Source organism: Myotis brandtii, unplaced genomic scaffold, assembly GCF_000412655.1.
Source record: "Myotis brandtii unplaced genomic scaffold, ASM41265v1 scaffold126, whole genome shotgun sequence".
Lineage (NCBI taxonomy): Eukaryota > Metazoa > Chordata > Mammalia > Chiroptera > Vespertilionidae > Myotis > Myotis brandtii.
In genome coordinates this window covers 806,844-828,542 of record NW_005354425.1, presented here as the reverse complement: position 1 = coordinate 828,542, position 21,699 = coordinate 806,844, and the positions used below count along the sequence as shown (strand labels likewise).

Below are 21,699 nucleotides of genomic sequence, written 5' to 3'. Positions count from 1 at the left end.
GGAGTGGGGGAGGGGTTTCCGGAGTTCACTCTTGGACTTTTCCTCTGCCCCTGCCAATTTCTCTTTCTTTCTCTGGGTCTCTGCCTCTCTGTCTCTGTGGCTCTTTGTCTTTTTCTGTGTCTCCTGTTAGCTTGTGTTTCTGGCATCTCCGTTTCTGTTTGTGGCACACTGTCTCTGTCTCTCCTTTTGTCTGACTTTCGCACCTTTGTCACTCCGTTTGTTGCTCAGTGTCACCGACTCAGTTTCTCTTTCTCTCCTCCTCCCTCTGTCTCCGCACGCCTGGGCTCCCGCTTACACCTGCCTGCACCTTCCCCGCCGGGAGGGGAACTTCGCGCCCTTCCCACCCTCGCATAGGCTGGGTCTCCGCCAGCCCCAGGTGTTCTCTAGGCACCTGCGTCTGCTGTCCCGCCAGCCCGGGCCGCCCTTGAGGCGGGGAGGTGTCCCTTCCGGGGCCGCGGCTCTGGGTGGGCTGGGTCCGGCGTGGAATTAGGTCAGGAGAGCACTGGTTGCATAAGGGCCGCGAGCAGCCCGGGCCGGGCGGCCCCTCCTTCGCGCAGGCGGGCGGGATTGTGTAACGGCTGAGGTAACCAAAGTGGGCCACGCTCGCCTCGGAAACCGTCCCGCGAGCATGGGGTTTTTTTGATAATCCTCACCTGAAGGTATTTTCTCAATTGATTTTTTTTTGAGAGAGAGAGTGGAAGGGAGGGGGGGGGGGGGGGGGGGGGGGAGGGAGAGAAAGAGCGCTCGTGCCCTGCTGCCCTGTGACTCATTGTCACCGCTTCCTATCACAGGATCCGCGTCTGAAATAGATGCCCCCCCCCCTTTCCAGCCTGCCGCCTGCGTCCTGGCCTGGAAACTGCTCAGGGATTCCGGGGGCTGTGGGCTAGCTGAGAAGGGGACACGCCTCTGTCCCGCTCTCTCGTGCTGCCTGGAGACGGATGGGTGGGCTTTGTGGGTTCAAGGACAAGGTGGGCAGCCCCATGCCTGTGGCCCTACTAGGGCTCCGGAGTTCCCGCAGGGAGAGGCTTCCCCAACCCTCCTCTCCCCGCACCTGAACCCAGGAAGTGGCCTCTGAGCCACTGGCTGCTGTTGCCCAGTTGGGGCAGGCTGCCAGGAGCTCTGCTGGTGGGGCACGGTGTCTGGCGAAGCGTGAGGGGAGGAAAGAGGCAGCAGGGCTGGGCAGACCGGACTCTGGGACTCGATGGGTGGAGGAGGGGCTGGGCTGGAGTCTCCCTGTGTGGAGCCTAAACCAGAACTGGCAACAGGTATTGGGAATAGGGGAGGAACTACGGTAGATTGGGAAAGACTGGCACCTGAGGGAGATGGGGACTCCCTCCACACACACACCCTGTGCTCACACAAACACTGAGCTGCCACTGGGCTGGCATGTGCTGCAGAAAAGAAGGGACAGAGAAGACTTCTTTAAACTGTTTGCTAATGTCTTAAGAGCAAGTAATGGGCACCCACACAAACCCTTAGCACATCCCTGAGGGAAAAACCAACAAAGCCTGTTCCCGGGGGAAGAGCAGGGCAATATGAAGGCAACAGGTGCAGGCCACTTCAGCCCAGATCTCCAAGGAAGGTTCCATTCCTTCCGTGCATCCTGGGAGGGCCAGTTTCCCCTGGGGTTTTTCCTTGCGCGGTCAGAGTGGTCAGAGCAGTCAGGGTGAAAATGTCAAGACCACTTCACCCTTCTAGGAGGAAAGGGGCCTCTCCAACAAAGAATATCTTTGTACCGAAAGATGGCCACGCTCTCTTCCTCATTGTTCTAAATACTGTACCGCCCTTCAGAAAAAAAAAAGAAACCTGCCCCTCACTCCAGATGCAAGGTTTGGACAGTTAACAAGTCTGACTAGCTAGCTGTGTGACTTTCAGAAGATCCCTTCGCCTCTCTGGGCTTGATTTTCCTCATCTGAAGAATGGGTTGGTTGAACCAGATGATTTCTAAAGGCCTACCCAGCCCTGACATCTAGTGATTCAGAGTGTTGGTGAGAACCAATCTCAATTTATTCTCAGAAGCCTTGTCCAGGTTCATTCACATTTGGCCATCTATAATGTGAGGAAGGAGCCTTGCAAATACATTTCCATTTTCTTAGAGAAACTTCATATGTGCTGGGTTTCTAGACACGTGTTGCTCTTGCTACCAGAAGACTAACTTGAGCTTGTCTTCCTGGTGGCCATGATGGGGGTCACATCTGGCCAGCTCCCACTCCCCACTTCCTGGCCTGTTTCCTTGTGGGTGATACCTCAGTCAGAAGCCAGGCTGTCAGTTGCTAACCCCATATAGCTACGAAGCAGGGTGCCAGAGTTTTCTCCATGTCAAAGTCACTGAAGCACCCCTGACACCACAGGCCCTCTAAGGATCTGCTTAAGAGAGGGGCAAAAATCCCTTCTTTACAGCTGGGGCATCTCAGACCCACAGTGGCTGCAGGGGAGTGTGGTTGGCAGGACAACATTAGGGCTAGAAATTGAGCATGACCCTTTGGGTCCCCAGGGGAAAAGTCTTAGAAAACTTTCCATCTGCTCAAGATCCATCCTCATACAGGATTTACTTGTTTCTGCTGGGAGCCATTAATGAGGGTTTGCTTTTTTTCTCATTTTGGCAGCACCAAATGACCATTTACTTTATAGCAACCGGTCACAAATTCATTTCACCTTGGAGTCGCATGAGGATGCACTGCATGATGCAGAAATAGCATGTAAGCTCCGCCCAATGGGCTTTAAGGTGAGTGTCGGATGGGAAGCATGGGAAGGGGTTATGCTATAGAAGGAATTGGGCAGAAGGGCCGCCCTTGGGGGTATGGGGCACTAGAGCTCAAGCAGACCTGGGAGAAGGCTTTGCAAAGGAGTGGGTCCTTTGACAAAGGGTTACTTAGGGGTCTTTAAGGGAACTGGATTCTTCCCCAATTTGATCCTCCATTGATGACCTGCATAGCAGCCTGGGCTCTGTGACTCCAGAACATAGACTTGAGAGCCTGATTACCTGAGTTTATGTCCCAGCTCTTCTACTTTTATCATCTGTGTGACTTTGGGCAAATTTACTTAGCCTCCCTGTGCTTTATATTCTTATCTATAAAATGGGGATATTCAAAGTTCCTACTTAGCAGGTTTGTCGTAGGAATTACATAAGGTAAAACATGTAAGATGCTTAGAACAATGCCTGGCACATAGCGTAAGTGTTTGCTATCATTATCACCATTATTTTTCAGGCACAACAGAAAGAGGAGGGTAAGACAAGCATTGCTGGCTGGTTGTGCCATTCTGAGTCTTTAATATAGTCAGTCAGCCTGCCAGTATCCACAAACATCTAGGTCACATGGAGGGGTGGGGAGAAAGACAGGCTAGGCATCTCAGGATGCCAGGATGCAAAGTGTCACTTTTTTGCATCTCTGGCCTCAGGACTGGCCCTTAGCCACATGTCAATATATTTGGTTTAGAAGATTAGATTTGAGCCTGGGCTTCACTACTTGCCAGCACAGTGACCATGGAGAAATTGCTTCACTCTCTGGACCCCAAGTGTCCTTGTTTGCAAAATGAAACTATTGCTATCTGTCCTGATCACCTCACAGGGATGCAGTGAGGGTCACAGGTGATCATGGCCTAAGGGCCATTCCATGAACTATAATACTTGCTGGGTCTTTGCGTAGTACTCGCTCTACACCACCCCAGGATGCCTTCCTTAGACACCCAACTTACCCAAGTCCAGGTCTCATGAATTTCATGAGGTGAGATGTGTTCAGAATCCAGAAGGTTTCCAATTCCAGAAAGACCTTATATGAAGTAATACCCTTACTGAGTTTTAGACAGTGCCCCATAATCAGACATTAATATTTCTGCAGTGCGTTACATGAAAATTCACACTAAGTGGGATAAAGAATATAATACACTTTATATCATTTTAGGTCAGGTTGTGCCACCTCATGACTTCTGATGTCAGGCTTATGAAAATATCAGATTATCAGAATTTTTAAAAAAATCTGGTGACTTCAGATAAAGCATTGTGGACCCGCACACTGGGCCATTGATGTCGAAGTGAATCTCGTGTTCTTTCATGAGAAGGTGTTCATGGGTGATGATGGATTAGTATGTTCTTTTTCCCAAGGAACACATTTACAGTTTACTAATGGTCACCAGTGTCTTAACCCAAAAGAGCTCCAATGAGAGCATTTCAGTCCTTGTAGCAGTGCAGGGCAGGGAGCTGCCTGGGGGTAGGAGGACTTCTCTTGCAACTTTTTCTGCTCCCATCCTTAACCTAAAGCCTAAGAGTGGGGCCTTGATAGTGCAATGGGAAACGGGGCTGAGTAAGCAGTATACCCTTTTGGATGAAATGGGAAATGTGACTTCCCCCAAAAAGGGAAGAGTTGATGGGAGTATTAAGCAGGAATTTCAGTTCCCCACAGGTAAGTGGAGAGGCTTACCTCTCTGTCCCCTGGTTAGCTCTCTGAAGGGCAGTCTGCCTTGTGGGGAAGAACTTTCTGGGGTTCCTAGACCACAGTTCTAGTTCCAGCTTTGCCATCGAGGTCTTAGAGAGGTCACAACCCTTCCCTTGGGTCTCTCTTGAAGAATGATCAGTAAGTGTAGGTGGTCACTCAAGCCAGTAATGTGGACCAGGCCTCTGCTCGACTGACTAGTTAGTAGGAAGGCATATCTGGACGGGTCCTGGTTAGTATGTGTTCAAATGGGCATTCTTGCTACTTGGTGATCCCTCTAATACAATGGTGGGGCAGCAGGAGGTAGTACTGCCCAGTGGTTAAGAATTTGGACTTTGGTATCAGTCAGTCCCAGGCTGAAACCCTGACTGCAAAATTTATCAGCTGTGTTACTTTGGGCAAGTCACTTTCCTGGGTCTTTTGTTTTCTTTAACATGGGCTTCAGAACAGTTGCCTGCATGATAGGGCTGTGCATAAGATAATCCTTGGAAATGCTTCAGGCAGTAGTGAATACCCATGAAGTTAGGGAGTATTAAGAATAGTGTCAGGAGGGTGAATAAGAGTGGGATTGAATGCTAACGTTTTCTTCCAGGCACACTTCAGAAAGGCGCAAGCCTTGGCCACCCTAGGCAAGGTGGAGGAAGCACTAAGAGAGTTTCTATACTGCGTTTCACTGGATGGAAAGAGCAGGAGAGCAAGATCTGAAGCCCAAAGGGTGAGTTGAGATGACATCAGGTCCAGCTGCCCAATGGGCTCCCACCTCACTGTCTTCTCCAGGGGTCTTGAATGGGTGGCTCCCTGGGTTAAGGGGACAAGAGGGAGACACAAGTTCTAATTGATTGCCCCAAAATCACCGTCCTCTTGGTGTGTACAATCAGAGTGAGCAGTTGCTACATTTCTGTAGGAGCCTATGAAGAATGTTCTCGCTTCTTTCACTCAGGGTCTGGGTTGTCAATGGGGAAAAAACCAAAAGACAAAAATAAATACAAACAAGTTAACATGGGGATGGAGGCTCACTGAGGAGATTCTGGCTGTTGATAAGAGGTCAGGGGTGTGGAGCTGCCTGCAGCTGTAGAACTTTACTTTGACCGAGTCACAGCTTCACCAGCCACACCGGGAAGCCAGCTCCTCATAAAGGATGCTGGCCCCCGTCTCATTTGCCATATGTACAACTCCAACCTTCAACTCCTTTGCTAGAAATAAAACACATATACTGTTCACAAGTGTAAGTCAGAGACCATTACAATATAATCTAAACAAGCATTCTGACTATTGAGTCCCAGGAGAATGTGGTTATTTTTAAAAGCTGCGTGAAGTACTGAGAGTATTAGCAAAGGCTTAAGCATCCTCATTCCCCGGACTTTGTTGCTTACTCTTCTGCAATGTGCTCTCAGAGTGTCTGGCTAATTGGCCTGAAGTTGGATACTGACATTCAGTGGTGGTCTCTGCTCTTGCCTTGTGCCCAGCTCCCAATTCACCACCGCAATCCAAGTACTTCTGTTCCATTGTGGTTTGGCAGAGCAGTGACGAAGAAAGGGAGCAAGAGACAGGACTGGTTGCTGAAGGCTCCAGAAATGAATGGTTAGAAAAATCACTGAACTAGGGGAAGCAGAGCTCTGGAGGTTCTGCCTCTGACAGATTTCTTTTCCGGGGAGTTGCTTTGCTGTGGTTTGGGAAGTGGACAAAGTGTTCTTGAGAGAAGCACTGGTGGATCCTCCAAATCTTAAGTGTAGTCCATGGTGTGGATAATAATAATAATAACAACAATAATAATAGCAACTACCATTTATTGAGCACTTGTTATGCACACCAGACACTGCACTAGGGCTCTCTGTGGAAGATATAATTTAATCCCCACAACATGCTGAGGCTTGGTGACTTTCGTGAGGTCGCACAGTTAGTGATTTGTGGAAGATCATTCGAAGCCAACTCTACCTGTTTCCAGAGTCTGCCTTCTAGCCACTTCACCATCCTGCTGTCCTGAAGGGACATGCTAGGAGTCTCAGCACTCATTGCTGGGGCTGGGTGGAGAGTAACAATGGGACCAAACAGTTCTGCAATGGATGAACAAAGGTGGTTAGAAGAACCTTGACTTTGGGGACAGATTGTGTGAAGGCCAACAGAGGCAGGTGTCAGGTCTAAGGATGAGTGGTTTCTTAAAGAGTTTTTTTTAAGTATTGATTAATTTGAGATATATATTTATTTTTCTACTTCTTTATGAATTTGTTGGTTAATTCTTGTATGTGCCCTGACCTGCAACTTTGGCATGAAACCTGCAACTTTGGCATATCGGGACGACGCTCTAACCAACTGATCTACCAGACCAGGGCCATGAGTGATTTCTTTACTCCCACTTACCCATTTCACAGGTGGCCTGAAAGGGTCTGGTATCATCAGTTATGTTGACATCTCTTTCCAGCTGCTTTTAGAGGGGCTGCCTAACTTAATAGGGTAAGATGTTGTGTTAAGATCTGGAGACTCAAAGAGGCATAAGACACAGTGTCAGTCCTCAATGCCCTTACAACCCTGCATGTGTTACCCAGCGCAACATAAATGCCAGACAATAGGAGCCTATGTCCGTAATGAGTGTTCTGAAGCTGGGGCAAGAATGTAGGGGCAAATTTCCACTGAGTGTGACAAGGGCATGGCAGCCATTTAAGAACACTGAGGGCCCTCAGGGGTGCTTATTTACCAGATTGTTCCATTTTCAGATGTGACAAAGATGGCCCAGGTTCACTTGGCATTTGTTACCTTATACACTCACAAACCTCAGATTCTTCTCCCCATCCTTCTTGACCCATTTGAGCCTTTTGAAGGCTGACACTGAAGTGGGTTTGACTTTCATTTATGTGGAATGATTATTCCCACTGAAAGTTGGCCCCACCGTTTGTTTTCTAAAGCCATTGGGAAGGCCTAGAACGAGATCTTAGGTGGTAAAGGGAAGATGTGAAGAGCTGCTGCTGTTTCTGCCTTGTTTCCTTCCATTTCTCCTTTCTGCCTCCGCTCCCTCACACCACATTCTGCCCTTTTACCCTCACATCTTAGGATGCTGTGTGGTGGCCACTGAAGAACATCATGCTGTTTTGGGGAGAATGTGAGGGAGATTGCTTCAGAAATGGGGTGATCCTGCTGGGTCACTCAGGAGGGCTTCTGAGAGCCAGCTTTGGCTTCTGTGGAGGAGAGGGCTCTGAAAACTGGCATTTATGACCCTGGGCACTGTGAGTGCCTTTCCACCTCATTCTTTTCCCAACTTAGATCTGGGAAGTGGGTTCCCCAGAAATAGAAGGAAAACAGGGATGTCTGAGGACATTGGGCCTGAACCCAAGGCCTCTCCCTGGGCCCTGGGATGGATAAGTGTGCTAATTCAATTCCATCTAGTGTGACGAGTATCTGTTGGGCATTTGTCCTGTGCTCTCCAGAAGCTGGTTGTCTGGTTAGAGAGAAAGACTTACGTCTATGGTACGATTTGAGGCTAACACAAGACTGTGTCGTGTAAGGTGCTCTATTATGGTGCAGTGGAGAACATGAAAGTATAGGTGACATCAGGGAGGCTGGAGTAGTAGGGGAACACAGCCCTGGAGCTGAGCCTTGAAGGCCAAGCAGAGTTGGTTATCTGAAGAAACATCATGAAGGAACTGAGGGGTGGGGGAGGGACAGCAAGGGAGCAAATCAAGCTGGAGAGTTTGGTCAGAGTTCCTGTTAGGCTCTCTTGATTAATTAATACCCTGACTATGTACCCTGACTGAGCAAGCGGGTGGAGCATCCAGTGGGTTTCCAAACATTGTAGGGGGATCTGGGTGGAAACACTTGAATGTGTTTTAGAAGTCAGGTAACCTGTCCTGTGTTACATACAATATGCACACGTGTATTCACAATCCCTGCTGGCACATTGAGGCAAGAATGTGGGCAGCCAATGATGCAGCCTGCACTAGAACACCCATTGTTGACTCCAGTCCCTTCTGGATCTTCTCACACAATGGGCTTATGCAGTTGCAAAGGAACTAGCCATACACTAAAACCAGTCTGCCCCATTACTAGTACTTGAAATTCCTTGACTTTCTCGGGAAAGTAAAGGTCAGAATGGGGGAGAAGAGGCTGGGAAAAGAGGGAGGAAGGTTGGCTTCTGCTTTTTCTAACACTTCAGTGCAGAAGGGATAAAGGCCCAGGGATGATGGCTGGGGAAAGAGGGAGCAAAATGGGCAGGCAGAGGAAAGAAATATCAGAACCTAGAAAACAATTGTAGACTTCAACCCACTGGGGTGTTATGGACATGGCTCCAGGTCCCCCAGCTGATGTTTTGTCTCCTGCCTTCACCTCTTTGGCTCTTTCCTCCTACCTAGGTTTTTTAATCCTACTGCAGATATTTCTATGGAAAGATAGCACTGCAGTGATAGCTCTTTAAGTTTGACTAGTGTGACAGAGGCATCTGGGATGCCTTTTCAAAATGCAAATTCCTGGACCACACTTCAGATCTGGGGAGCCAGGCATGGGAACTTGTAACTTAGACTTTTAATAAGCTCCTGGGTGATTTGTTGAAGTGAGGCCCCCTGCCCTGGTCTGCCCTGGTCTGTCTTGTCCAAGGCTTCTTCCCTACAGTTTTGCCCTGCAACCTTTTCCCTCTACCCTTTTCTCCCCCTCTCCCTTCACCTGAGTAGCTGTAGAAACTTAAGTAGTGAAGTCTTCTGTTTTATGTCACAGCTTCTCCTTAGTTTCTTTTCACCATCAGTCCCGGGGCAGTCTCAGGAACATTCTCCCGATATCCTGAAGCTGCTGGCACCTCAGCTTAGATTAAAGGAACAAGTAGAGTCATTGGCTACTGAAGGCGACAGCCATAATCTACCAAAGTTGTCACAGGTAAAACTCAACTCACCCAGCTCGTTTGTGACGCTTCGTTTGGCTGTTTTGTGGGCAAACCTGGGGAGTGAGCCCTACCTCTCTTACTTCAGTTCCTGAGAAATAAGAAATGGACTGGTTATGTTCTTTGCTGGAAGGTTATTTCTTCTTTTTTTAAAAAAAAAATATTTTATTGATTCAGAGAGGAAGAAACATCAATGATGAGAGAGAATTATTTATCGGCTGCCTCCTGCATGCCCTACACTGGGGATTGAGCCTGAAACCCTGGCATGTGCCCTGATCGGGAATCAAACTGTGACCTTCTGGTTCACAGGTTGATGCTCAACTACTGAGCCACGCCGGTTGGGCAGAAGGTTATTTCTTAATGATAAAAAACTGGATTTCAGGCATGGTCCCAGGGTTTATGATTTGTTACATTCATTTTTCAGTTCTTGGTCAAATCCAGATGAGAGAGATTTGACAGAACTGGAAAGGAATTGGTCAACTTCCACTGGAGCCATTCAATGAGGTGGCTTTATCAGCCTAGAGGTGGAGCCTGGGCTGATAAAGATCCTCCTTTCCTGCCCTGGCCGGTTTAGCTCAGTGGATGCAGTGTCGGCCTGCGGACTGAAGGGTCCCAGGTTCGATTCCATTCGGGGGCATGTGCCTGGGTTGTGGGCACATCCCTTGCAGGGAGTGTGCAGGAGGCAGCTGATCGATGTTTCTCTCTCATTGATGTTTCTGACGCTCTATCCCTCTCCCTCTCTGTAAAAAATCAATAAAATATATTTTTTTTAAAAAATCCTCCTTTCCTGCTTTTTGTTTGTTCAAGCTGCTGGGCTTTGACCACCAGCTGAGTTCCTTGTGTAAAGACAACTCCATTTGATCGCCAAGTGGAGGTAATTTCCTGCACCATGTCTTACACATAAGTAGATTTCCGGTACTTATTGGAGGCTGAGAAGAGGGAAGTGATTTGGGAAGGGTTAAGGTCCTTGGAGGAAGGTATATGTGCCTTTCTTTGAAAATAAGGGAACAGAACCGCGGAGAGATGGGTTCCAGACCCTGGCATTCCCATTCGCTGGCAAGTGGGCAGCAGCTGGGGTTCAGAAGTCCAGTTCTGAAGGCAGAGTTTAGTGCTGACTGCCTCGGCCCCTTGGGGTCGCAGTCTCCACTGCATTTGTGCCCTGTGTTCTTCCCTGTATGTAAGCCCTGGGATTTCCGTGTCTTCTTAGAGATTCTCTGGCAGGTAGAAATCTTACATTTCCCCACTTCTCTCCCTGCTCAGGAAAAGGAATAAAATTCAGGTGTGTCCAAGTAAAAAAGTGGGGGAGGTGGAGGAAGAATTGAAAGAGCATCTCCTGAAATCAGAGAACCCCTAGTACATTTCAATAATTGTTTGAGGTCATGATTACATGATTGAGAACACTAACACTGAACTTAAGTGCCTGGAGTGGCTTCTAATTGCTCCTCATTCCAAAATGAAGAAAGAAGAGCACCCCTGGTTTCCAGTGAGAGCTGACTGTGGAACAAGGGTGGGGTTTCCACTCAGACTTTGCTTTGCAAATCAGTGTACTCCTGTGTAGCCAAAGCCTGGGGCTCGTGGAAAGTTGAGGACATAGAATTAAATAACCCTGAATTCCCCAGGTTGGATACTGAGACAACCCAAATCCTTTTTCTCTTCACCTCATTGTTTTCTCCTAGCTGTATGGCTCTCATTTTTCATCTATCTACCAATGTTTTTGGTAGGGGTTGGAGGGGAAACAAGAACATGGGCATTTTGACTTATAGACTGTGGGTTTACAATAGAGAGGGATTCTCCAGGTATTATTGGACTTATTTCTAGGTCCATTTTTGAGTATTCCTCTCCTGGACAAACTCTCTCTTCCTTCCTTCCTTCCTTCCTTCCTTCCTTTATCTCTCTCTCTCTCTCTCTCTCTCTTTCTTTCTTTCTTTCTTTCAGACTAGAGACATTAGTGATCATTTTGCCAAATGATTTTGCCTCTTTTTCAAAATTCCGCACAAAGTCTAGTGAAGGGAATAATTGGACCCTAGTTCATTTGAGCAGCATAACCTACAGCTGGACCATGAGGTAACTGCAGGTCTGTGACACACCTGTGCCAGAGCCTTCCCAAAAGTCCTTCTGGAGCTGGGCTGTAGGGTGAGAGGAAGCACTGAGTGATAGGATCTACCCTCTCTGCATGCCTTGGTTTCCCTAATGTAGTAACTGGGGAATGGTCTGGATAGGAGAAGGGACTGGTGCTACATCTTACATTTCTCCCCTTCACCACTGTCCAAGGAGTCTCTCCCCTACATGCCTTTCTGTCCTTGCCTAGGGAAGTCCCCCAACTCTGCCCAAGCTGGGCATGCCTTTGTCACTGATGCTGTGTGGACAGAAGTGACTGCCCCTCCCCCATGAAGCCATGTGTCCACTCAGGACTGTGCAGTTCTCTCTCTGTCTTCTGTGGTGGGAATATCAGAGGACAGTATTGATCCCTAGTAGATTCTGACTATTGGCTCTTTATTCCGCCAGGAAAACGAGGAACTCCCCCATTGTTCTAGACAGGAGGAAGGAGCAGCCAGTGGGGACTGCAACATCCAGATGAATCCTGCGGAAGTAAAGGGGCATGGGCAGCAAGACACCATGAAAGACCAGGAAGAAGAGGAGGAGAAGGATTACCCTGCCTCTTCAGAAGCTGCCTCCAGCCAGACTGGCAAAAGCCAGGAAAAGAAAAGGAAACATTTTCAAGTTGAATCCAAAGACCCAGACGTTCCTACTAAAGTCTGTAAGCCAGGTACTGACTCTACCGAGGGCTAAAGGGGCTTGGAGGAGATGATGGGCTCCCCAATAAAATCAGGTTACTTGCTGTCCATATGAGGGTTCTTTAGGCTCCGGGTGTATGGCCCAGCTCTGGAACTTGGCTGTGGCACCTCAGGATTGCTGTGAAGTTTCTGTGAGAGCATGCATAGTTCCCAGCGTACTGCCAGTGCTCAAGAATAATTGTAATGGAAAGCCAAGCCATAAGGTCAAGCACAGTCTCAAGTAATGATATCCAATGCCCTTGATGGTGTCACTTCCTGCCAGGCCAGCCTCTCCCTACCCCCATCCCTATTCCAGGAACAGAGGGCCAGAGCTGTGCAATCAGGCCACACTCTGCTCATTCTCAGTTGTGTTTCTGTAGCCAGGCATCTGAGAAGCAGCAGCTGCAGCTCAATAGCTTTCCAAGAGAGGTGGGCAATGCCAAGAGTCGCTATCAGCTTTGAAGGCCTGGCTCAGTCCATGGAGTTGCCGCTGCTACTCCTGCTGCATGAGGTGCCTGTTGCATTTGAATGAAGTCCACCGGGCTTCTGGATATTCCCTGACTTGCACTTCTCTTTCTGTGAAACTCCTGGACATCTCAAGAGTCTACTTCAGGGTATCCCATTCTCAGTGGGTCAGGTGCCCAATAAATCAACCCCCCCGGAAGGGGTGAGAGTGGCAGACTGAAAAAGTAATTGGGTTTTTTGCCTCACAAGTTCTGTCTGTGAAACCAAGGTTGGTCCAGCTCTGACTTACTGTTTTCTAAATCACAGAATCTCCTGCTGATTTGGGGGACTTGCCTGCTGTCAGTATTCCACTCCCATCTTTTGACGCAACCGACCTTGAATGTGCCCTATGTATGAGGTATGTGATGTGTGTTGTCACTTACTGCCTGAAGGGTCTTCCTCTCTGGTGTGTGGATCTTTCTGCTAGTGACCTACTGCTTCATTGGTCAGCACATAAAAACATGGTTCTAGCGAAATGAAAATTACCTTGACACAGCCTGTCACACGGGCTAGCTGGTGTCTCCTGTTACAGATTGCATTCCTTATATTCCTGACTTGGAAATACTTACACAGTGGGAAGGAAACGATCTACTCAGAGGTCACAAACTGATGTCCCACAGGCTAAATGTCTTGTGTTTGGTCCTCACGGGATTTTTGTTGTTAAATTTGAATGTCTTGAGACAGGACACACACTTTCCAGTTGGTCATGGTCCCTCCCCTACTCACTGTCTTCTGTCTTACATTAGCCTGCATCTCACATTTGCATCACTTCCCTGGCCTTTGTAGGTATCTAGGTTTGCGACCCTAGGACTAATGTCAACTACTGAATCAAGATCTCAAAACTCAAGGGCTAATGTCAGTGCCATAGGTCTAGTCTATGGAAGCAAAGTAGAGGACCTGCCTAGTGTTTGTTTTGTGCCATGAAGAGGATTAATAGTGGATCTGTACTACTTAGCCAAGCATTTTTCCTTTACCCAGTGCCTTATCATCCCTACTTTCTCAGATCTCTGGAGAGGCAAATCATCCACATGCTTCCTCCCAAACCCCACACAAAAAGGGAAGTTGCTACAATCATAGTCTGTGTGGAAAAAAATACTTTATTTTATTTATTTATTTATTTATTTATTTTTAAATCCTCACCCCAGGATATTTTTCCATTGATTTTTAGAGAGAGTGGAAGAGAGAGGGAAAGTCAGAGAGAAATGTCATTGTGAGAGAGACACATTGATTGGTTGCCTCCTACATGAGGCCTGACCAGGGCCTGGGCTAGGGAGTAGCCTGCAACTGAGGTATGTGTCCTTGACTAGAATTGAACCTGGGACCCTTCAGTCCGCAGGCCGATGGTTTATCCACTGAGCAAAACCAGCCAGGAGAAAAAATTGCTTTCATTTGTTTCATTTCACAGCTGTGACTTTGTAGCTTGGAGAAACTCCAAAGCCAGATGGTCTGGATTTGAACCCTGACTCTGCCACTTGCTGGCTGTTTGACCTGGAGCAAGTGACTTTCTTTGACACTGTTTTCTCATCAGTAAAATGGAAGACAGTAGTCTTTACCCTATGGGGGGTATAATTAATTGAGAAAATCTACTTAAAACACTTAGAATGGTGCCTGATATATAAGTACCTAATAAATGTTAATTATTTTTTCTCCTAAACCAGTGATGGCGAACCTTTTGAGCTCGGCGTGTCAGCATTTTGAAAAACCCTAACTTAACTCTGGTGCTGTGTCACATATAGAAATTTTTTGATATTTGCAACCATAGTAAAACAAAGACTTATATTTTTGATATTTATTGTATATATTTAAATGCCATTTAACAAAGAAAAATCAACCAAAAAAATGAGTTCGCGTGTCACCTCTGACACGCGTGTCATAGGTTCGCCATCACTGTCCTAGACCATGAGGAGGTTCTTTTTTTTTTAAGTCCCACCAGTTTAATTACAATAAAAACCCCAAAAATGGAAAACAAGGGGTGGGGAAGAGGACCCTAAGCGAGGGGCACAGGGAACCCTGCTCATGGCAGCAGGCCTGGCTGCTGGGCCCCTTGGTATTGCTGTTGCTACAAGGGAGGTCAGGGGACAGTGATTGTCCTGTGGGAGCCACCATTCACCTGGGTTGAGGACCCTTACTTCTTCTGGTATGTGCTCAGCTTTTGCATGCCTCCAGTCTTGTCCAGCAGGCCAGAGATGAAGGCCTCAGTGGGTTTGTAACAGTCAAAGAGCAGCTCCTTGACCCTGGAAGCCTGGGTGTCATCACTCTCCATGTCCAGGAGTTCATCCACATCAATCTCCAGCCCCAGGATATCTTCCTGGCAGTCCTAGAGGCGAGTGAGCTGTTCCAGGATCCAGTCCTCCAGGTTGAGACGCTTCCATAACTCCTTGCAGTTGTACTTGATTGCAACCTTTCCTTGGCACTTCACTGGGCCATCATCCTTTGGCTGCCAGGGTCCCTCACTGCAGTACCAGGGGCACCTTGAAAGTAGATGCGAGGACTGTGGGCCACCACCTCCCAGACCAGGAGCTGGAGCATCAATCCTGCACCCTCCTCGGGACCACTGTTTGCCCTGGTGGCTGCCTCGGCCACTGTGCATGTCAGGCTTCCCCCCTGCCCCCCCACCTCCTCTGGGTCGCCTGCTGGGTGGCTGAGGGCTCTTGGCTTGGGTCAGCTGGGGGAGGGGAGTTGTGTCCAGAGTCAGCTGCAGCATGTGGAGCCCCAGGGCCTGGCTTGTCCATGTATACATTCTAGTAGATCTATGAATTCCCTAGCATTGTATGTAGAAGTATGTGTGTGTGTGTGTGTGTGTGTGTGTGTGTGTGTGTGTGTGTGTGTTTCCAGGACAAGGTCCACAGCTTTCAGTAGATTCTCAAATGTGTCTTTCTTCCAAAAAATCATTAAAAGGAGGCTAAGATATTTGCACAAAAGTTGTTTAGATGGCTGAGCCAAGAGAAGATATGTTAAGAAAAATATTTTGGTCCATCACACAGTGGGATCCAGCCAGCAGAGGATTCTCAAAGGTTGTCTTGTCCTTTACAAGCACATACACTTTCCATGTCAATCCCATGCATTTGTATTCAGAATGACTTTTCTTGTCACCTGAATAAAAATGACTAAGGCAGCCATTACCTTTCTTTCTCTTAAAAAAAATAGAGTTGGCAGATTTGCTCATAAGCTCAGGCAGACCTGATAACGAACAGTTCAATAGATGGAACATGAAACACCCAAGGAAAGCCTTCCATACAGTCAGGAGTTCGTTTGCTTTTACCATCTCCATCTCCTCAACAAGGTGGCAGGTGGGCCATGCCAGAGCCAAAGGGATAGAGAAACTCTGCTTTCCTGCAGAGAAATGGGCCTCCACAGGTAATACCACGGCGGCTGTAAGCCTGTGATATGAGTTGTGGACTTTCACATGTCTAACTTTGAGAGATTTGATTCAGTTTGCTCAGAAAGCCCCGCTCCTTCGTGTACTTATCACTCCTCCTGACATCCAGGGGATGCAAAATCAAACACACAGACTCATCCTGTTTGTGTTTTCCCTGAGGTTGAAGTTCTTTTGTTCCCTTTCCTCTTCTTTCTCCCTTTCATCTTGTTTGTCCCTGATCTCGACAGGGGGCTTCAGAGAAGGGTTAGAAATCTGGTCCAAGAAATAAACACCAAGAGGATAAGACCCCTTTTAGTTTGCTTGCTCCGACTTTAAAAGCCATTATTTCCCTTATCCTGCCACTCTGTTCTAAGTAAGACTTCAAAACAAAAAGCCATCTTTGCCTGGAGTAGCTATTGTATAGGCCGGGAAGTTATAGGGAGCCTCTCGCTGCTTTATGGCAAAAGGAAAGCTGCCAAGTCCAGAGAGCACTTCTGATCTCAAGGCTCATCAAACGGTAGCCCTTGGTCAGAAGCATGTAGTTCCTCTTACAAAAGGGTTTGTCTCAAAGTCAGAAATCAGATGTTGATAAGGGCTATTTCATATACAAGCTTTAGCTTGAGTTATTGTAGGCTTTTTAAATATATGTATTTTTATTGATTTCAGGGAGGAAGGGAGAAAGAGAGAGATAGAAACATCAATAATGAGAGAGAATCATGGATAGGATGCCTCCTGCACTGGGAAATCCCACTGGGGATTTAGCGCACAACCCAGGAATATGCCATGACTGGGAATCAAACCATGACCTCCTGGTTCATAGGTCATCGCTCAACCACCGAGCCACACCGGCCGGGTAAGTTATTGTAGTCTTGAGAAAGTTCCTGTTTTCACTTCCCTTTGGTGTTTTTCTTCTTTTTATTGTTAGGATTATTATTAGATTCTATTATGACCCTCATGTGTCTTTGGGTGAGAGGGTCTAAGGGTACAGTTATTTTTAAACAATCTGACAGGTCATAAACTAGACATTTGTATCTCCTATATGAGTTTCTAGAATGAACTCCAGTCCTGTGGTGCTACATTGGCAGAAAACAAATTTGAGTGCAGATTTATCTATTCTGATTCTAGGGAGAAAATGAAGAGCAGCTTGTAAATTCCATGGGAAAGGGTGGAAAGAGTAAACGGAACAATAATTGGCAGCTGCATTCATGAGGAACTTTCAGGGCTCCAGGGCTCCCTTGCTGGGTTGGGGGAACTCTGCTGATGGAGGTTTCTTCCTAATTCCAACATCTCAGAACTCTGCCCCTCAATTTATAGTGACTGAAAATCCTTCCTTGAGATTTGCCTGATATGGATATTCTAGCCTTTGGGGTCGCCACTGGGGCTGCTGTGCAGAAGCACCTTTGGTGTGACAAGATATTTTGAGATGTGGAGCAAGAATGTTTGATGTTTGAACCAGTTATCTAATGGCCTAGTGACCTCTTTATCAATTGAAACATAAAGCTTTATATTTAACCTAGATTTAACTACTCAACTACCTGGGTGTTAGGGAGCCAGTTTATGCTATTCTATTTTATTCTATTCTAATTTTCCTCTCCCTTTCTCTATCTCACCCCTCCTTCTCAGGTCGCTCTTTGCTCTCAATTTGATAGCAAAAGAACACAATACAAGGATGTAACTGGTTGGAAAAGATAGCTATTTTCAGATAAGCCAAACATTTTATCCAGGCTAAAATCTAACTGAAAACATTTATTATTACTATTGCTTAATCCCTCATGTGACAATGTAAAATGCTTTCTTGTGAAAAAATCTGGCCCTACTCTGATTTATAAATGTCTCCCTGAAGTGTTTTCTGAAATCATTATCAAAAGTGGTAAATAGCCCTGGCCAGTGTGGCTCAGATAATTGGTTCATCATCTCGTACGCCAAAAGGTCTCGGGTTAGATTCCTGGTCAGGGCACATACCCAGATTTCAGGTTCAATCCCCGGTCCAGGTTTGTTCAGGAGGCAACTGATCGATGTTTCACTCTCACACCAATGTTTCTCTCTCTCTCTCTCTCTCTCTCTCTCTCTCTCTAAAATCAATAAGAGCATGTCCTGGGGTGAGGATTTTTTTTAAGTGGTAAATAAAAGGGAAAGGAATCCAAGTATATCTAGCTCTATCTACCTAGCTAGCATCTACAGTTCTCTTATTTCTCTTTCTCTCTCCCCACCCCTCCCATGAGGGGAGAGGAGAGGAAGGGAGACAGAGAGGGAGAGAGAAGTTGTGTGTGTGTGTGTGTGTGTGTGTGTGTGTGTGTGTGTGTGTGTGTGTGTGTATGTGTGTGTGTGAATGTGTGCTTTTATAAGTACACGGATGATTTCTGTTCTAGGTATAGAGGTACACACAGTCGTGGCCATGTCATATAGTGGAAAAGGAACACGGGCTTGGAAATCAGATATGACTTTACATCCAAGCTCCAGCTAGCTGTTTGACCATAGATAAGTTGTTTAACCTGTCTGGTTCTTAATTTCTTCAGTAGTAAAATGAAGCTAATCATATTTACAACCTATTAATATATAAAATTAATTTATGTGGAAAATAGTATTACACACACTAGAATAGCAAGAGAAATATTCCATCTGTTCCTAATCACGTTACTCAGTTAACTTTTGTAGTAGGGTCACCCTGAATATTGAATTGAATTGAGTTTTGAAAGGTGATATATTCTAATCATTTGAACCTTGAATTATTTCAAATCAATAATTATGCACCATCTGTGGCAGCATTTTTGTTTGTGGCCACTCAGATTAGAGGTGTTTTAATCCTAGCTCTTACAAAGAGTTGCTGTGTTCTTTTGTGTCTGTTTTACTCATCTGCTTATTAGATGTCAGTACTAATTGCAATTACTTTTTTAAATATATTTTTATTGTTGATAGTATTACAGGTATCTCCCATTACCCCCTTTATTGCAATTAATTGACCAGCTATATCATTGTTATTTTATGTGGATTGCATTGTTAAATGAACTAAAGGCTCACTTTTGAAATTATCTGTAAAAATAGTTCTTCAGATGCAGATTCATCCATCATCTTCATCATTAGCGTTATTGAATAATGTACAAAAAGCATTCGGCTTCATGAGACTCACATTTCTGAGGAAATGAGACATTCTGGTTTAGCTGTTCTAGTAGTTAGAATTCAGCATAAATGTGTTCTCTTAATAAAATATTGTAAAGATGATACTTATGCAACCCCTCTCAGTTCAGGAAATAAAACAGTGTCAGAACCCCAGATGCCACTTCCAAATCACAACTCCCTCCTCCTGAAACCACTATCTTAACTTTTATCTCTTCTTTTAAAGAAGAAAATAGTTTTACCACGACGTACGGATCTCTAAACAGTGTAATTTAGTTTTGCCTATTTTTCAAAAAACCTTTATATAAATGGAATTGTTCAAAACATATTCTTTTGTTCTGGCTTCTTTACCTCAGTACTAAGAGTTATCCATGTTACTGCAGGTAGGTAGAACTTGTTCATTTTGATTAGTGTACATATAGTGTCCTATTGTATGAATCTCTCACAATTTCTTTTTTAAAAAAAATATATTTTATTGATTTTTTACAGAGAGGAAGGGAGAGGGATAGAGAGTCAGAAACATCGATAAGAGAGAAACATTGATCAGCTGCCTCCTGCACACCCCCACTGGGGATGGACCCGCAACCAATGTACATGCTCTTGACCAGAATCGAACCTGGGACCCTTCAGTCTACAGGCCGACGCTCTATCCACTGAGCCAAACCGGTTAGGGCTCACAGTTTCTTTAAAAAATTTTTTTAAGGAATAAAAAGAAAAGAAAAAAAATCCCTTGCCAGTTTGGGTCAGTGGAAAGAGTGTTGGCCTGCAGACTGAAGGGTCCTGGGTTTGATTCTGGTCAAGGGCACGTACTTCAGTTGCGGGCTCCACCCCGGCCTGAGCCCTGTTTGGGGCGCGTGCAGGAGGCAACCAATCGATGTGTTTCTTTCACATTGATGTTTCTCTCTGTCTTTCCTTCTCTCTTTCACTTGCTCTAAAAGTCAATGGGAAAGTATCCTCAAGTGAGTATTTAAAAAAAATCAAATCTCTGCCCCTCCCCTTGACCTGCTGAATGATAAACTTTATCCTGTGAGGCTTCGGCATGTCTATATTTTTAAGGCTCCACAGGTGACATTGACAATTAGGTCTTGAGACTAATACAGAAGATTCAATTCTGCAGAGATTAGTAGGAATGTGTAATACAGTGATTCTCAACCCTAGTTGCACATTAAAACCAACTGCGGAACTTTAAAAAGTCTTGATGCCTGGCCCTTACCCTGAACCAACTGATTTGAATCTCTGCAGGTGTGGTGCCAGGCATCTGTAGTTTTTTAAAGTCCCCCAGGTAATGGGCGGTGTGGGGAGGAGGAGGAGGGAGAGTTTAGAAAGGGGCATGAGGAGATGTTTGGGGGTGATGGGCATATTCACAATTTGATTGTGGAAATGATAGCATAGGCGTGTATAGATGTTACAATTTATCAGACTGTACACTTTAAGTGTGTGCAATTTATTGCATGTCAATTATACCTCAATAAAGCTGTTTAAAGAAAAGCTCCCCAGGCGATTCTCACACACAGCAACAGTTGAGAATCACTGTTCCAATAGAAAGAGCACACGACTGGAAGTGGAAGTTGGAGAACCTTTCATCTGCCAACAGTTGGCTCTGCACACATGGATAAGTGACTGAATCCCTCCTAGATCTCAGTTTCATTCTGGTTTGTGGGTTTAATTTTTTTCCTCACGTACTTTAAAAATAGTGGTTATATCATATTGAAACCCAGGGTTAGAGATTTTGTTCATTAGAAAGATGTGTCATTATTAAATGTACAATGAAATGTTACTTGAGCACTTCTGCATAATTTTTAGAAAAGAAGATACTATATAGATAAAATTTGCCTTAACTTTATTTTTTCTTTACATAGGGTTTAACTTTTTAGCGCGTTTGATCTTTTTTAGTGCTGAATTCGCTTATGCTAGTGCTAGATTTTTTTAAATTTCAGTAATTGGTATCTAACTTAAGAGAAACATGTTCTGTTCTACTTGAATCATCAGTAGTAATTGTTTTAGGGTTGGTAGGCTGTTGATATTATTTTCTGGCCAGGTAGCTGATGCACTTCCCAGCACGGCCACACGAGGGGGCTGTGCAGCTGGCCACCTCTTCCTCTCTACTGACATACTTGTGAGGTCAAAATATTAGTCTGGTCAGGATCTTTCTGTTCCTTTTGTCCTCTTGGTGAGTGGGAGCCCCACTTCTGAACCGTCATTTTCAGCTGCCCCAACCCAGTGGTTTTGCTGCAAGTGAGCCTTTCTTTAAGCAAAGTAAATCCATGAATCTCTCAATGTACAAAATAGCTTTTAAAAAGACCACCAGCCCTGGCCGGTGGACTTAGTTGGTTGAGTGTCATCCCATGCACCCAGAGGTCACCGGATTTGATTTGGGTCAAGGCACATGCCCAGGTTTCGGGCTTGATTGACCCCCAGTAAGGGGCATGCAGAAGGCGACTGATCGGTGGTTCTCCATCATCAATGTTTCCCTCTCCCTCTCTCTTCTTTCTAAAATCAATAAAAACATATTTGAAATTTCCTTTTAAAAAGGACCCCCCATATTGCTTTGAAAATATCCAACTCCCGCAAAACAATTAAAATAGGACTTAATTGGAGTGTATGTGCATGCATATGTATATATGTACATATATTGTACATATGTATCTATCAGTAAGCACA

General features: G+C 45.8%; 2 protein-coding genes across 2 annotated transcripts in view; both read left to right on the top strand.

The window, feature by feature from the left end:
- The window catches only part of LOC106724942 (LON peptidase N-terminal domain and RING finger protein 3-like), a 3,664-nt gene extending 1,048 nt beyond the window's left edge, over nucleotides 1-2,616 (top strand). Inside the window, exon 2 of the mRNA XM_014534193.1 lies at nucleotides 2,607-2,616. Coding sequence (XP_014389679.1) covers nucleotides 2,607-2,616 — 10 coding nt within the window. The remainder of the gene's footprint in view (nucleotides 1-2,606) is intronic.
- LOC102239652 (LON peptidase N-terminal domain and RING finger protein 3) overlaps nucleotides 2,608-21,699 on the top strand; it is a 31,588-nt gene continuing 12,496 nt past the window's right edge. Inside the window, exons 1-5 of the mRNA XM_014534182.1 lie at nucleotides 2,608-2,725; nucleotides 5,023-5,145; nucleotides 9,129-9,284; nucleotides 11,794-12,055; nucleotides 12,834-12,924. Of these exons, the coding sequence (XP_014389668.1) occupies nucleotides 2,714-2,725; nucleotides 5,023-5,145; nucleotides 9,129-9,284; nucleotides 11,794-12,055; nucleotides 12,834-12,924 (644 nt within the window). The 5' untranslated portion in view covers nucleotides 2,608-2,713. The remainder of the gene's footprint in view (nucleotides 2,726-5,022; nucleotides 5,146-9,128; nucleotides 9,285-11,793; nucleotides 12,056-12,833; nucleotides 12,925-21,699) is intronic.